The following is a 17,305-nucleotide window of genomic DNA, read 5'->3' on the forward strand; positions in this document are numbered from 1 at the left end:
ATTTGCGACGCTGGCAGGAGGCAAGATGTTCACCAAGCTCGACCTGACTTCGGCCTACTTGACGCAGATGCTGGAGGAGTCTTCGAAGGGCCTCACCTGCATCAACACGCACAAGGGACTGTTCATCTACAACAGATGCCGGTTTGGAATTCGGTTGGCTGCAGCGATCTTCCAGAGAAACATGGAGAGCCTACTCAAGTCGGTACCATGCATGGTGGTTTTTCAGGACGACATATTGGTCACGGGTTGGGACATCGGCGAGCACCTACAAAACCTGGAGGAGGTCCTCCAGCGACTGGATCGCGTAGGGCTGCGGCTGAAGAGGTCGAAATGCGTCTTCATGGCAACAGAAGTGAAGTTTTTGGGGAGAAAGATTGTGGCGGACGGCATTTGGCCCACAGACGCCAAGACAGAGGCTATCAGGAACGCGTCCAGGCCACAGGACGTCACGGAGCTGCGGTCGTTCCTGGGATTCCTCAACTATTTTGGTAACTTCCTATCAGTGTTAAGCCCTCTTAGAGCCCCTACATGTGTTATTGCGTAAAGGTGAGAACTGGGTATGGGGTAAAAAACCAAGTAATTGCTTTTGAGAAAGCCAGAAACATTTTATGCTCCAACAAGCTGCTTGTATTTTATAACCCGTGTAAAAGACTTGTGCTAGCACGTGACGCGTCGTCGTACGGAGTCGGGTGTGTATTACAACAAGTTAACGTTGCGGGAAAGTTGCAACCTGTCGCCTATGCCTCCAGGAGCTTGTCTAAGGCCGAGAGGGCCTACAGCATGATTGAGAAAGAGGCATTAGCGTGTGTGTTCGGGGTAAAGAAAATGCATCAGTACCTGTTTGGCCTCAAATTTGAGCTGGAAACCAATCACAAGCCCCTCATATCCCTGTTCGCTGAAAACAAGGGGATGAATACTAATGCCTCAGCCCGCATATAAAGGTGGGCACTCGCGCTATCAGCGTTTAACTATACCATCTGCCACAGGCCAGGCACTGAGAACCGAGCAGATGCTCTCAGTCGACTACCATTGCCCACCACGGGGGTGGAAATGGCGCAGCCTGCAAACTTGTTGATGATGGTGCAGCCCGCAGACTTGTTGATGGTCATGGAAGATTTTGAAAATGATAAATCACCTGTCACGGCCCGCCAGATTAGGACTTGGGCCAGCCAAGATTCTCTGCTGTCCCTAGTAACAAACTGTGTACTGCATGGGAGCTGGGTCAGCATCCCCGTTGAAATGGAAGAGCTAATCAAGCTGTTCCAATGGCGAAAGGACGAGCTGTCCATTCAGGCAGACTGCCTGTTGTGCGGTAACCGCGTAGTGCTACCCAAAAAGGGCAGGGAGACGTTCATCTTGGATTGCGACAGCACACACCTGGGTATAGTAATGATGAAAATGATAGTCAGATCCCACGTGTGGTGGCCCGGAATCGACTCTGACTTAGAGTCCTGTGCACGGCAATGCAGGTGTGTGCTCAGTTGATCAACGCACCCAGAGAGGCACCACTAAGTTTGTGTTCCTGGCCCTCCAGACCATGGTCGAGGATCCATGTCGACTTTGCGGGCCTGTTTCTCGGTAAAATGTTCCTGGTGGTGGTGGATGCTTTTTCAAAATGGATTGAATGTGAAATAATGTCGGGAAGCACCGCCACTGCCACCATTGAAAGCCTGAGGGCCATGTTTGCCACCCACGGCCTGCCTGACATACTGGTCAGTGACAACGGGCCGTGTTTCACCAGTGCCGAATTTGAAAAATTCATGACCCGCAATGGGATCAAACATGTCACCTCGGCCCCGTTTAAACCAGCCTCCAATGGGCAGGCAGAGCGGGCAGTACAAACAATCAAACAGAGCCTCAAACGAGTCACAGAAGGCTCACTCCAAACCCCCCTGTCCCGAGTACTGCTCAGCTACCGCACGAGACCCCACTTGCTCACAGGGATGCCCCCGGCTGAGCTACTCATGAAAAGGACAATTAAAACCAGATTCTCGCTGGTTCACCCCAACCTGCATGATCAGGTAGAGAGCAAGCGACAGCAACAAAATGTGAACAATGGTCGCGCTACTGTCTCACGGGAAATTGATCTGAATGACCCTGTGTATGTGCTAAACTATGGACATGGTCCCAAGTGGATCGCGGGCATGATGATAGCTAAAGAAGGGAGTAGGGTGTTAGTAGTCAAACTGGACAATGGATAAATTTGCAGAAAGCACCTGGACCAAACGAGGCTGTGGTTCACAGACTGCCCTGAACAACCCACAGCAGACACCACGTTTTTTGAGCCCACAAAACACACTCAAAGGATCAACGACACCACCCCGGACCAGGAAATCGAATCCAACATGCCCAACAGCCCAGCAAGGCCAGGCTCAGCCAGCAGCCCTGCAGGGTCAACAACAAGCCAGCCCAGCAAGGGCACAGTCAACACACCAGAACAGACATTTGTACCGAGGCGGTTCACCAGGGAAAGAAAGGCTCCCGACCGCCTCACCTTGTAAATAGTTTTCACTTTGACTTTGAGTGGGAGTGATGTTGTGTATCTGTAAAGCATGCACTCCCATGTTCCGCCACCAGTGAGCGCATCCCCTGAAGTCCCAAGGGATCCCAGCATCCCTTGGGAGCACTGTATATAAGCAGGCCCCTAAGGCCTGTTCCTCACTCTGGAGTGTCTTAATAAAGACTGAGGCCACTGTTACTTTAACCTCCCTATGTGCAGTTTCATCTGTGTTAGGAACACAACATTTTTTTTTTTCATCAAAAAGGCAGTTCCAAGTTCACTAATAATCCAAACCAAATTCTTACCATCCAGTACAGCCTCACGACGTACTTTCCGTAACTGTTGTAGAGAGGTTGGTGTACCTTTGTGGCCTTACAAAGGGCATATATGTGCTCCCAGGGCTTCCAGGGGGGTCCTGTTGCCTCGAGCAAGGTCTTTTCATTTAAATCAGTGCTCTGGCAGGTGACCCAGAGCATAATGATTTCACTGATAATCCATCGCATCAGCTGGTAACGATAAAACAGAACAAATCACTGCAACGCTTTAAAATAGCAGGGACATTCTGGGGAGATCTGTATTCCCCTCTGCTAATTCAATCCATTGCTTTATTTGCCTTTTTTTAATTGAAGCACTGTGTTCACAGTATCATAGATTTATAGATCTCGAAGAGGAGTTATTTTCTCTGTGTATTAGAGGTGGCGCACACACTAGTACATGATATAGTTCAATTTTTCTCTGCATTAGCATTAATGGAGTGACTGCCAACTTTTGCCCAGACACCATAAACTGCTTCTGGGAGTACAGAGGTATAACAAATATTAACACGCTCCCCCTGGCTTGAAAGTGTCTTTGCTTGCCAAGGCCTTATTAAAGAGCAACTGAAGAGTTTCTCCCCAAAATGCTTGAGGTTTGACTTATTGCAAAAGTTATTAATGATTTAAGTGTGTTGCAGCAGCACTAGGCAAAGTGAAAGAGTCAAAAGTAGCATGTGGGGCTGTGGGGACTGAGGCATAGACTGTCCTAAAAGAGAAAAAATTGCATTTTTGTAGTGCCTTTCACGACCCCAGGAAGTCAGGACATTCCAAAGTGCTATACAGCCAATTAAGTACTTTTGAATTGTAGTCACTGTTGTAATGTAGGAAATGTTGCAATGTCCAATGGTAGCAGTGCGAGCCACATGTTGCAAAGACACCTTTCTTGTTGCTGGTGCTGATATCTGCCTGTCAGCTTTTGTAGATACAAATCCAGTCTGTATTGCCTCCTGCACCAGGGGCTAACACTCATCGCAGAATGGCCCTGAAAATTCTTCACGTGCATGTGTAGAATTTCTCACTTGTACAAAGTTCCAATTGTTCATGCGAGTGCACGAAGATGCATCAGCTCATCAGTCTGTCCCCTGTTCAATGATTATTGCTCTCTTTGAGGAGACCCGGGTTCAGACACCTGTCACTTGCTTCACTGACCTCCTCTGTCTCACATTAATGTAATTTGTTGAACCTGGATCAGTCTGGGTTCACCATGTTCGGACAGTAGATCCAGTTTCAGTAGCGCTGCCCTGTTCATTCTAATGGGGTTGTTCCATTTTTGTATGGGCCTGGATTTTGTAGGATGAATGACGGTGTAAGCCCTCAGAGCAGCCCTTAAGTTCCGGGTTTCCAATGCATTGTGTTTGCACGAAAATCCAGAACTTGTGATGTCAAGGTTCGCCTTTACAGATCGTCAGCATGTGCCCCAAAAACACTTTAGCTGGCGCAGATTTGGGCTATTTGCCCAACTACTGCCCAACAAATGCCCACAAAACCCTTGCGCCTGATAAAAACAGGCATAGAGACTGTTTTTACAAGCATAAGGGTTAAAATAAATGTTAGATTAACATTTTTAAATTATTAAAAACATTTAAAATTAGTTCATATAAATTTTGGACCAGATTAAAATGTTTAAAATTATTTTTCAAAAATTTACATTATTATTTTTAAATGTTTAATTAAAGGGACTTTTAATTAATTTTGAACATGGGAATATTTATGTATTAGAATTGTTTCAATTATTTATTTATTTGGGGATTACTCATATGTTTATGGGGATTCCGTTTGTAAATGGAATCCCCATAAGCTTATGAGGAATCCCCTTTCTAATTGGTTGACTTGGCCCATGTGATCCCAGGGACGCTTCCAAACCTGGGATCGGCGGGCCATTCCGCAGGTATATGCCGAGTTCCGAGACCGGAAGACTGTAAAGCCGGGGAGCCAGCAAGTACTTTTGGATTTTTTGGGGAGTCAGAGGTGTACTCCGGAAGTATACCTCCAACCGCAAATTTCGGCCCATTGTCACACTGGAAGCAGAGCTGGGTAGGAACAGTGCTGATTCCACTGTTATCTCGCATTATATCCTTTCCAGGATGAGGCTTTTGCCTGCAGCTGATGCTGTCCATTTAGATAAAACAAGTCTGGTCTTTCCAGATAAATTTAGACTTGCTCCTATAACCCATCTGGAATACGATATAAGCTTGTGGCAGGGTATGTGTCAATCATATTGGCAGGGCATCAAATTCTACACAGAGTGAGAAACCTGTCAGTACATGAGTAAAAGCAAAAGTACTGAAAAATTAACTCATGTGGGTTTGGTTCTGTGATTCATAGTTTTATTAGAGCATTAGACAAACTATGTATTTGTTTATGGCTTGGATATTTAGTAACTTATGTGTTACGATAACTCCCATTGCTGTGTAGTTTGATTTGACAGTGTACTTTAAATTGTAAAATTTCGATAAACATATTTAATGAAAAAAGGGAGTGAGTTGACAGCTGTTATCTAATCTCAGGATGCATTGTACCATTCGAGCTTCGTCATTGGACACTTAATTTCATTTGAAACCCCAAGTCTTTTAAATGCGTACATCCCAACTGTCAGCTGACAGTCAGACCTCCTGCAATGTCATCTTCTGGTCACTGTTTGTCAATAAAAATCCACATTTGTATTGCCTCCTGCACCCTGGGCGAATATTCGACCCAGAATGTCCCCTAAGCTGTTCATGTACACATGTGGAGTTTCAGGCATGCACAAAGTTCCAGATACTCGTGAGTGTGAGGAGATCCCACAGACAGCACAGACACTGGGAGGCTTGATGCATACATGAGGAAGAAGAGAAAAGAGGGATATGGGGGCAGGGTTGGGAGATGTAATTGGAGTAGGAGGAGGCTCATATGGAATGTAAACCAGTTGAAACGAATGTCCTGTTTTTGTGCTGGAGAGTCTATGTAATTCTATCCAGTGACTGTGTGACCACATGGGATGCCCATGCTGGCGTGGACTGACATTTAGCAATGGGTAAGCAATCAACTATATAAATTTGTGTGTCAACTGTGGCTCAGTGGTAGCATTCTCGCCTCTGAGGCAGTAGGTTTGTGGTTTTCTCACGCAGGTTGGGGTAGCCCACAATGGTGTAGGGCCCACCACTCCAACTCTCTTTATAGCCTTGACCCACGGAGGTGTTCTCACCCCGGAGGGTCGAGGCTATAAAGAGAGTTGAAGCATGCCACTACAACTTCCAGCGTGAGCTACTCCAAGTGTGCGACGACTTCAAGGTGGGTGACTGGATGACGTCATCAGGTCTCCGTTTGGAGCGTGGGCAGGAATATCGGCAGGGCCCAGGTACAGCAGAGGTGCGGGTAGGTCGTGGCAGAGGTGCGACGAGTGATCGAGGCGGAGGAGTGATGAGGGATTGTGGTTGAGATTCGGTGGGTGATCGTGGCGGAGGTTCGGCGAATGTTTGGTGCGGAGGTGCGGTGGGATGTCGTGGCGAAGATGCGGCGAGTGTTTTGTGGCGGAGGAGTGGTGAGAGATCGTGGCGGAGGTGCGATGCATATTTGTGACGGAGGAGCAGCGAGAGATCGTGGCGGAGGTGCGGCAGATGAGGGTACGGGGCTCAGAAGAGCTGAGGGCCCAGGGGCAGCATGTGTGTGTGCGCACTAGATCTGTGCAGCAGAGCAGGTCTCCAGTCATCCAGGTTAACCCTTGCCACTGGATAAAGGCCTAGCTGTGTAAAGCCCGTGTGGTGGCTGATGTGCAACGGTCACCACGTTAAAAAAATCCATGCACAGGCATCTTCCACCCCTTCAATTGGAGTTCTGGACTGGAATATGGCATTCTTCATTGAAACATCTGTGAACTCATGTGGAAGCAAGTCATCCTCGTTCGAGGGACCGCCTATGATGATGAGGTTTGTGGGTTCCACTCCATATACACATAATCTAGGCTGGCTCTCTAGTGTAGTACTGAAAGAATGCTGCACTGTTGAAGGTGCCCTCTCAGGTCGACTTAAAAGATCCCATGGCACTATTCAAAGAGATGGGGACGTCTCGCTGTGTCCTGGCCAACATTTATCCCCCAATCAACATCACTAAAACAGATTATCTGGTCAATATGTCATTTCTGTTTGTGGGAGCTTGTTGTGTGCAAATTGGCTGTCATTTCTCCTGCATTTCAACAGTAACTAGATATCAAAAAGTACTTAATTGGCTGTAAAGCACATTGGAAAGTCCTGAGTTCGTGAAAGGTGCTATATAAATGCAAGATAATTATTTTTTGTGGTGAATGCTTATTTCCTTGTTTGCTTAGTCTAAGAACAATCTGCGCTTGGGATTAAAAAAATGTTTGAATGTTCTGGTCTGAAACGTTAACTTTGTATCTCTCTCCACGGATGCTACCTGACCTGACCTGCTAAGTATTTCCAGCATTTATCTTTTTATTTCAGATTTCCAATATCCGCAGTATTTTGCTTTTGTTTGAATGAGAAAGCTGGTTCAGATTTGCAGAAAGATATCTTATTGGCTTACTGCTTAGAAAAGATAATCTAAAACATGCCCAGGATCTATATACATTTCTGACAGTCGGGCGAGCTGAGATTGAGCGACTGCAGGGCTACAAAAAGATGCTGTCAGTGGGAGTGAGCACAAGGAGCAGAGTGCATTGATTGTCTATCCACTTAGTGCCTATACCCTGCCCTTTACCATTGCAAAAAATATATTTTTTACAAGATACTAAAATACACTTCCCTTTTAAAAGTTATTATGGATTCTGATTCCACCATTGCTTCTGGTAGGGCATTCCACATCCTAACAATACGTGTGTAAAAAAATAATTCTCTTAGCCACTCCCTTTGTTCTTTCGGAGTTGATCTTAAATTTATGCTTTCTAGTTAACAACTGACCAACCTGTGCAAATAGTTTTTTTACCCCAATTTAACTTATCAAACCTCTCAATTTTGAACAGATCCATCAGATCTCCTCTTAACCTTCCCCACACCACTGAAAAGAATCTCTTTTGTTAGTCTCTCCTCATAACAAGAGCCTCTCACCCCTGGCATGATCTTAGTGAATCTCTTTCAGCTAATCTCCTTCATCTGCCCCCAAAGGAAGTGGAGTGTGGGAAATTGCACTCCGCTTCCATTGAGAGGTGGTAAGGCCAATTCTGCGGCGGGAGCAGGACTTCCAAGCTGGGGGCTAAAATTCCTTGTCCCAGAAGGTTACCGCCCCCAAGTTGGGAGCCTGTGCGGGGAGGCAAAGGGAAGATGAGGGGAGACGGGGGCGGTTAATGGTGATGAGATTGTTGGAGGTGGGGGGCATAAAAACCCAGGGCAGGGGACTGGATGGTCCACATTGCAGAGTAGGTGTGGAGGGGGCGTGGGGGGGAGGTGCTGGGGTGAGTGATCAGCCATGATCTTGTTGAATGGTGGTGCAGGCTCGAAGGGCCGAATGGCCTACTCCTGCACCTATTTTCTATGTTTCTATGTTTCTATCAGTTTGAAGCTGAGTACTGAGCTAATGGGAGCTGTACTTAATTCAGGGTGATGACCCATATGCATTTTACTCCCCTGCAGGTTGCACAACCTGGTTGTATAAGGCAATTACTAGGCTGCGAAGGAGTCATTTTGTGGAAATAGATCCACATTCAAATTTAAACCAAAAATTACTGCAGTACCTCATTCTAAACAGCCAGTGCTAATTACTGATGAACATCAATGCTCTATATATGCAACCAGCATGAACATGGCAAGCACCGTGTATTAAAGATATATTAAAGTCCTTTGTGACTATGAAAAGCAAATGTGTGCAGCGCTCTGTGGGTGATTGTTTGATAGCACTCACCTCACTCTCCATCATATGTTCATTAGCAGTTATTAGATCAAACCAGGTTTCTTTCTCAACAACAACAGGGATCTATAATTAACATCAAATACATTATTAACAAAAGTCTACCGGCTAGGTGATTTAATACACAGAGTGGGGCATAACTCAGTCCTGATTGACCTGCTATATATTTCCATCATTTTTTTTAAATTCCCGATACGGTATATCATGTTCTTTTTTAAAATCATTGCACCGTTTGTCAAATGTGGGAAACAAGTATATTTAGCATTACAGTAAAGTTTTCAGTAGAAAGCCATCTAAATTATTCGAAGATCAGGCCCTCAAATCTGCCACCAAGCTCATGGTCTACACCTTCCTGTATGGCTCAGAGACATGGACTATATACAGTAGACACCTCAAATCGCTGGAGAAATACCACCAACGATGTCGCCGCAAGATCCTGCAAATCCCCTGGGAGGACAGACGCACCAATGTTAGCGTCCTCGACCAGGCCAACATCCCCAGTCTTGAAGCACTGACCACACTCGATCAGCTCTGCTGGGCAGGCTACATTGTTCGCATGCCTGACACAAGACTCCCAAGCAAGCGCTCTATTCGGTACTCCTTCACGGCAAACAAGCCAAAGGTGGGAAGAGGAAATGTTTTAGGACACCCTCAAAACCTCCTTGATAAAATGCAACATCCCCACCGAATCCTGGGAGTCCCTGGCCAAAGACCGCCCTAAGTGGAGGAAGTGCATCCGGGAGGGCACTGAGTCTCATCGCTGAGAGCATGCAGAAACCAAGCACAGGCAGTGGAAAGAGCGTGCGACAAACCAGTCCCACCCACCCCTTCTCTCAACGACTGTCTGTCCCACCTGTGACAGAGACTGTGGTTCTCGTATTGGACTGTTCAGTCACCTAAGAACTGATTTTTAGAGTGGAAGCAAGTCTTCCTCGATTCCAAGGGACTGCCTATGATGATGATGATCTAAATTACCCCTCCAAACTTCCCATCAGATTTGTAACTTTGATTTGAGAATTAACAGCTGTTTTTAAACATTGCTATGGTTTTCAGTTCAACCAGCCATGCTGGTGATCAGCTCCACAATTCGATCATCCACTTGCTAAATAATTGTTGCCTGAATTTCTTATTTTGTTTTGACACCCTGAACTTCAAATCATGCCCTCTAGTCCTTGAACCCAATACCTTGCAGACAATCCATGCACCTTGCCGCTTCAATCTAATGCCTAACATACAAACCATATCCTCCAGTCATTAAATCCATGCTTGGCAAACAAACCATACCTCCTAGATCTTGAATCCAATGCTCAATGGATAAAATGTGCCTCTTAGTCCTTAAATCCAATGCTCGACAGAAATATCTTGCCCCAGTCCTTGAATCCAATGACTGATGGACAAACTGTGCCCTCTGCTCCTTGGAACCACCTCTTTAACCAAACCTTTGCATCCAGAATTGCTCGAGCCGACAGAAGTCTTGAAAAATTAAATCTCAGAACAAAATTTGCACTCTCCTACCAACATTTTGCTTGGGATCTATCACAGGCCAGACAGGTTTTCCTGGTCTGGAGAAGGAGGTCCCCTTTAAGCCTGTTTGTGTAGCGAGCTTCCCACCCAATACAGGAGCCTGCCGAAAAAACTTAAATAAGATTGATCCGAAAATAATACTGGCCTGGAAATTGCAGTTGTAATGACGGCAAAACTGTCAGAGCTCGTCATCATTACTGTGTAAAATTAACAGCAACTGCTGGTGTCCGCACATGTGCCATTAAACACAGAAATCAGGAAGTTGCTATCTGTGATACTTTGTTTCTCCAGAGTACACTGTTGCACTCTTCGCAGATGGAATCATTTAGAAATCAATAATTTTTCATGAACTCCAACTATTTACACATCTTTCTCGCTGGACCATTGAAACTTGGTGCCCAAAAATGCCCATGAGTAAAACCAATGAAAATATTCAGCCTTGCTCAATCAGGAGTAACTCAGTTTTTAACACCATACTGAGTCATAATTATTGCGGAACAATCTCTCTGACCCTGAAAAACTAATTTTACAAATGTAGTGTCTCATTCTCTCAGAAGAACATTTCAAAATGACCTGGGGGTACTTGTGCATGAAACACAAGGATAGTATGCAGATACAGCAAGAGATCAGGAAGGCCAATGTTATCTTTGTCTTTATTGCAAAGGGGATGGAGTATAAAAGCAGGGAAGTCTTGCTACAGCTATATAAGTTATTGGTGAGGCCACACCTGGAATACTGCGTGCAGTTTTGGTTTCCATATTTATGAAAGGATATACTTGCTATGGAGGCAGTTTAGAGAAGGTTCACTAGGTTGATTCTGGGGATGAGGGATTGACTTATGAGGAAAGGTTGAGTAGGTTGTGTAAAGTCCTGTCCCCAGATTCACACGAGGCATATAGTGAAGTCAAGGTCACTCTGGACCTGCACTTTTATTTCACAGCTCTGGAATGCTGCACTTGCCTGAGATCTGTCCTTATATACCTGTCTCTTGTAAGTGCACCCCTGGTGGTTACAGGTCATATCTTATTACAGTCATGTATAGCATGTTAAGATACAGTTATATATAATAATGTAAGATACATGACATTACCCTCCCCCAAGGTCTTATTGTCTTTATAGGTTCAGTCTCTCAGGTGGTCTGCGCTCTCACGTGGAGCGTCTGAGTTGTGGTTCAGTTGTTTGCCTTGGTATCTGTTTTTCTTTGGGTGTGGTTGCTGGTATCTCGCCTGGGCTGTCTATTTCGATTGGTGTGATTGTTGTTGACTCGCCTGGGCTGTCTGTTGGGATTGCCCTTTCCTCAGGTTGTTCCCTCTGTCTGTCCACCAGGTGTGGTGCGAGTTCCACATTGTAGTCTGCCTCTGGTTCCGCAGTGTTGTTGGTAAATCTGCTTTTGACTTGGTCTACATGCCTCCGGCAGGTTTTGCCATTGTCCATTTGTACTACCAGTAGCCTGTTTCCTTCCTTGCCCGTTACTGTCCCTGCAAGACATTTGGAACCCCTGCCATAGTTTAGTACAAACACTTTGTCCCCGATCTCATTCCATCTCCCCCTCGAATTTCTGTCATGGTACTCAGTCAGCTTACGGCGCTTTGCCTCAACGATTTCGTGCATGTCTGGGAGGATTAATGAGAGCCTTGTTTTTAAAGTCCTTTTCATCAACAGTTGCGCGGGGGGGGATCCCAGTCAGTGAGTGCGGACGAGATCTGTATGCCAGCAGCAGTCGCGACAGGCCACCCTGCAGCATGGGACCTTGGATTTTAAGCATGCCTTGTTTAATGATTTGCGCTGCTCTCTCCGCCTGGCCGTTGGAGGCCGGCTTGAACGGTGCCGCCTTGATGTGATTTATACCGTGGTCAATTATAAAGTCTTGGAATTCTGCGCTGGTGAAGCACGGACCATTGTCACTGACCAATATGTCAGGGATACCGTGCGTTGCAACCATGGTTGCGAGGCTCTCCACAGTGGTGGAGGTTGTGCTCGAGTTTAAAATGGTGCATTCGATCCACTTTGAAAATGCATCTAAAAGTACGAGGAACATTTTGCCCATGAATGGGCTCGCATAGTCTACGTGCACCCGCGACCACGGTTTGGTAGGCCAGGGCCAGGGGCTCAGTGGGGGCATTGCTGAGTTGGGCACAAATAGTGCACCTTCAGACGCAGAGCTCCAAGTCCGTGTCAATACCAGGCCACCAGATGTGGAATCTGGCTATGGCCTTCATGTGAACGATCCCCGGGTGCTCGCGGTGGAGCTCCCGGGCAAATGCCTCTCTGCCTCGCCGAGGCATGACTACTCGGCTGCCCCACATCAGGCAGTCTGCTTGTAGTGATAGCTCATGCATGCGCCTGTGAAAGGGTTTTAATTCCTCGGGGCAGGCATCGCGAGCCTCTGCCCAGTCACTGGTTAGGACACATCCTTTTACTAAGGATAACATGGGGTCGCTGGCCGTCCAGGCTCTGATTTGGCGAGCCATCATGGGCGAACCTGTGGACTCAAAAGCATTGATTGCCATGACTATCTCACAGTCCTGTTCGTCAGACCCTTCCGTGGTCGCCAGGGGTAGCCTGCTGAGCGCGTCGGCACAGTTGTCTGTGCCTGGTCTGTGCCTTATGTTATAGTCGTAGGACGCCAGCATGAGTGCCCACCGTTGAATTTGCGCTGAGGCGTTGGCGTTTATTTCCTTGCTCTCGGATAGGAGGGACGTGAGGGGCTTGTGGTCGGTTTCTAATGCGAACTTGACCCCGAAAAGGTATTGGTGCATCTTTTTGACACCGTACACGCACGCGAGCGCCTCCTTCTCTACCATTCCGTACCCGCGCTCTGCCCGCGAAAGTGACCTGGAGGCATAAGCTATGGGTTGCAATTTGCCCGCACGAATGACATGTTGCAAAACGCACCCGACCCCATACGCTGACGCATCGCATGTGAGAACTAGCTTTTTACCTGGGTCAAAGAAAGTCAAAACACTGTTGGAACACAGAAGGTTGCGTGCCTTATTGAAGGTGCGTTCCTGGGCGTCCCCCGCAAAACCAATCGTACCCCTTCCTGAGTAGCACGTGGAGAGGCTCCAGCAGCGTGCTTAAGTTCTGCATAAAGTTCCCAAAGTAATTGAGTAGCCAGAGAAAGGCGCGCAGTTCTGAGACATTCCGGGGCCTGGGTGCCAGGCGAATTGCTTCTGTTTTGGATTCTGTTGGGCGGATTCCATCAGCGGCAATCCTTCTGCCCAAAAATTCAACCTCGGGTGCGAGAAACAGGCACTTGGATTTCTTGACTCGTAGGCCTACCCGATCCAACCGCTTTAGTACTTCCTCCAAATTACGGAGACGGGAGTCGGTGTCCCTGCCCGTGATAAGTATGTCGTCTTGAAATACAACCGTCCCCGGGATGGACTTGAGCAGACTCTCCATGTTGCGCTGGAATATGGCAGCTGCCGACCTGATGCCGAATGGGCATCGATTGTACATGAAAAGGCCTCGATGTGTGTTGATGGTGGTGAGTAGCTTGGATTCCTCGGTCAATTCTTGCATCACATACGCAGATGTGAGGTCTAATTTTGAGAAAAGTTTACCTCCAGCCAATGTGGCAAATAAGTCCTCCGCTCTGGGCAGTGGGTACTAGTCCTGTAGGGAGACTCTGTTTATGGTAGATTTGTAGTCCCCAAAGATTCGTACGGATCCATCAGGCTTCATGACTGGGACAATGGGACTTGCTCAGTCGCTAAATTCCACAGGTGATATAAGGCCCTCCCGCAGAAGCCTGTCTAGTTCGTGTTCAATCTTTTCCCTCATCACATAGGGTACAGCTCTGGCCTTGTGATGGACCGGTCTAGCATCCTGTGTGATGTAGATTTTGACTTTGGCCCCTTTGAAAGTGCCCACACCTGGCTGAAAGAGATGTTCAAATCGCTTTATAACTGTTGAGCAGGAGGTCCGTTCCTCTAATGACATGGCATGGACATCATCCCATTTCCAGTTTAGTTTTGCCAGCCAGCTTTTCCCCATCAGTGCTGGGGGGTCTCTGGTTACAATCCACAGGGAAAGTCGGTTCACTGCCCCTTTGTGTGTGACAGAGAGCATGGCGCTGCCGAGGACTGGTACGATTTCTTTGGTATAGGTCCTTAGTTTGGTGTCGACCCTTGTGAGTTTTGGTCTGTCTCATTTATGCGGCCACAATTGTTCAAATTGTTGAGCGCCCATGAAAGATTGACTCGCTCCCGTATCCAGCTCCATGTTGACAGATATCCCGTTGAGTAGGACCCTCATCATTATAGGAGGCGTCTTGTTGTAGGAGCAGCGGCCATTGATCGTGTTGACCCGCTGTACATCGGTGTCCCGGGTACTGTCCCCACCATCTTCTGGTCCGCTTTCCGACCCATCCGATTCGTAGACCAGCCGAGCTGCCGTTTTTTTGCACATGCGGGCCAAATGCCCTGTATATTCACAATTTCTGCAAACAGCCTGCTGAAATCGACATCCCCTTGACGAGTGCCCACCCCCACACCTCCAGCACAGACCTGTTCCATTGTTCAAAGTGTTTCCAAAGAATGAGCTGCGTCTGGCTGATCTCTCTTGAGCTTCTTTCAGTTTGTAGTTGATTGCTCGCATTGTGGGTTGATGAGGTGTGAACGGCCGTTCCTGTGGCCCTTGATGGCTTCTGCCTGCTGTCGAGCCTGTTCGCCCGGTTTTGTCTGTGTGTGGGGGTAGCAGCTTGTTTAGTGCTGTGAACTTCTTGTTCCGATATTTCGTTAGTTGTCGTACCTGCATTGTAAATCAACCTCGTTTCTTCTTCCCCTACCAAGAATGTCTGTGTAACCAGTGCTGCTGCCTCTAAGGTCAGGTTCTTGGTCTCTATGAGCTTTCGGAATATGCCTGCGTGGCCTATTCCTTCAATGAAAAAGTCTCTCAGCATTTCTCTCCTCAGTTCATCGGAGAACTCACATAAACTAGCCAACCTCCGAAGTTCCGCCACGAAGTCGGGTATGCTCTGGCCCACACAGCATCTGTAGTTGTAGAACCTGTGTCTGGCCATGTGTAGGCTGCTCGCTGGCTTCAGGTGGTCTCTTACCAGTGTGCTCAATTCTTCAAACGACTTGCTTGCTGGTTTCTTGGGTGCCAACAGATCCTTCATTAAAGCGTATGTTTTCGAGCCACAGTTGGTCAAGAGATGGGCTCTTCTCTTGTCTGCCTTATCGTCACCTAACCAGTCTTTGGTTACAAAGCTTTGCTGGAGCCTTTCTATAAAGTCCTCCCAATTGTCTCCCGCATTGTACTTTTCATCTGATCCGTTGTTCGCCATTCTGTGGATTCTGTAATCCCGTAACTCGTCGCCACTGTAAAGTCCTGTCCCCTCAGTACAGATTCAAAAGAGACATACTAGTGAAGTCAAGGTCACTCTGGACCTGCACCTTTATTTCACAGCTCTGGAATGCTGCACTTGCCTGAGATCTGTCCTTATATACCTGTCTCTTGCAAGTGCACCCCTGGTGGTAAGGTATGCTGGTGGTTACAGGTCATATCTTATTACAGTCATGTATAGCATGTTAGGATACAGTTATATATAATAATGTAAGATACATGACAGGTTGGGCCTCCACTCATTGGAATTCAGAAGAATGAGAGGTGATCTTATCGAAATGTATAAAATTATGAGGGGGCTTGACAAAGTGGATGCAGAGAGGATGTTTCCACTGATGGGGGAGACTAGAACTAGAGGGCATGATCTTAGAATAAGGGGCCGCCCATTTAAAACAAAGGTGAGGAGAAACTTCTTCTCTCAGGAGGGTTGTAAATCTGTGGAATTCGTTGCCTCAGAGAGTTGTGGAAGCTGGGATACTGAATAAATTTAACACAGAAATAGACAGTTTCTGAAATGATAAGGGGATAAGCGGTTATGGGGAGCGGGCAGGGAAGTGGAGCTGAGTCCATGATCAGATCAGCCATGATCTTATTGAATGGCGGAGCAGGCTCGAGGGGCCGTATGGCCTACTCCTGTTCCTATGTTCTTATGTTCTTATGTTCTTATGTTCTTATGTTCTTATGTTCTTATGTTCTTATAAAATGGCAGATTTTTAATAAAATTATTTTTTAAATTTTTGTTCTGATATTTACATTTGTCTGTGAGAATTCTTCAGTCTGATTGGCTGATCAACCTGCCTGCCATGTTGCTGTACACCACAGATCCCCTGTAGATGGTGCCAAATTGAAAGTGACATTGGAAATTAGGAAATCTGCACTCCAGAGCCTGCTAAATCTTTGTGCGCAGCTTTTTAGTAGGTCAGTGGCGAGCGTCATTCTTTCGCCACTGTTGGCAAATCCGGGCCATTCTCTGAGGTAAGCAATGCGCCCGTCAGGCGGAAGTTCTTCCCCATCGCAATTACAGCTGAGCCATATCTAGGCCAAGGATCTTCAGTGGCAGTGCCGCATAATTGAACTTTGTTGAAGGCAATTGCTACCTAATGAAAACTGATCCTGCGCTGTCTCTCCACACTCTGGTGTACCAGCAGGAAAGAAAAGACTTGCATTTATATCGTGCCTTTCATGACCAACAGAAGTTTCAAAGTGCTTTACAGCCAATGAAGTACTTTTGGAGTGTAGTCAGTGTTGTAATGTAGCAGCCAAATTGCGCACAGCAAGCTCCCACAAACAGCAATGTGATAATGACCAGATAATCTGTTTTTGTTATGTTGATTGAGGGATAAATATTGGCCAGGACACTGGGGAGAACTCCCCTGTTCTTCTTCAAAATAGTGCCATGGGATCTTTTATGTCCACCTGAGAGAGCAGACTTGGCCTCAGTTTAACATCTCATCCGAAGGACACCACCTCAGCCAGTGCAGCGCTCCCTCAGTACTGCACAGGAGTGTCAGCCTAGATTTTTGTGCTCAAGTCCCTGGAGTGGGACTCGAACCCACAACCTTCTGACTCAGAGACGAGAGTGTGCTACCCACTGAGCTATGGCTGTCTAGACTGCTGCCTATTTTAAACAGTTTGATATTAGCCATTAGTAACAATCATAGAAAATCTTCCACAATACTTCTGGATGCTTCGTGTAATTTTCTACGGTCTCCTCAAAGTTTTCCAAGATGGATGTTGCTGTTTTGTGTAAAAAATGTTTGGCTTTTCTGGTGACATT

The 17,305-nt window shown here is 46.8% G+C and overlaps 1 protein-coding gene across 7 annotated transcripts in view; it reads right to left on the reverse strand.

The window, feature by feature from the left end:
* Window positions 1-17,305, reverse strand: part of adgb (androglobin) — a 513,562-nt gene that overhangs the window by 451,077 nt on the left and 45,180 nt on the right. For 4 of the 7 annotated variants that reach the window (XM_070889959.1, XM_070889960.1, XM_070889955.1 and 1 more), the window contains exons 4-5: window positions 8,647-8,718; window positions 2,806-3,006 (exon numbers count right to left, since the gene is read on the reverse strand). The exons of 1 other annotated variant lie outside the window; for it this stretch is intronic. In XM_070889959.1, coding sequence (XP_070746060.1) covers window positions 2,806-3,006; window positions 8,647-8,718 — 273 coding nt within the window. Of the gene's footprint in view, window positions 1-2,805; window positions 3,007-8,646; window positions 8,719-11,266; window positions 11,341-17,305 lie in introns of those variants that run through there. 2 more of the 7 variants (XM_070889962.1, XM_070889958.1) reach the window with 2 other exon arrangements.

This window comes from Pristiophorus japonicus, chromosome 9 (assembly GCF_044704955.1).
Source record: "Pristiophorus japonicus isolate sPriJap1 chromosome 9, sPriJap1.hap1, whole genome shotgun sequence".
NCBI lineage: Eukaryota > Metazoa > Chordata > Chondrichthyes > Pristiophoridae > Pristiophorus > Pristiophorus japonicus.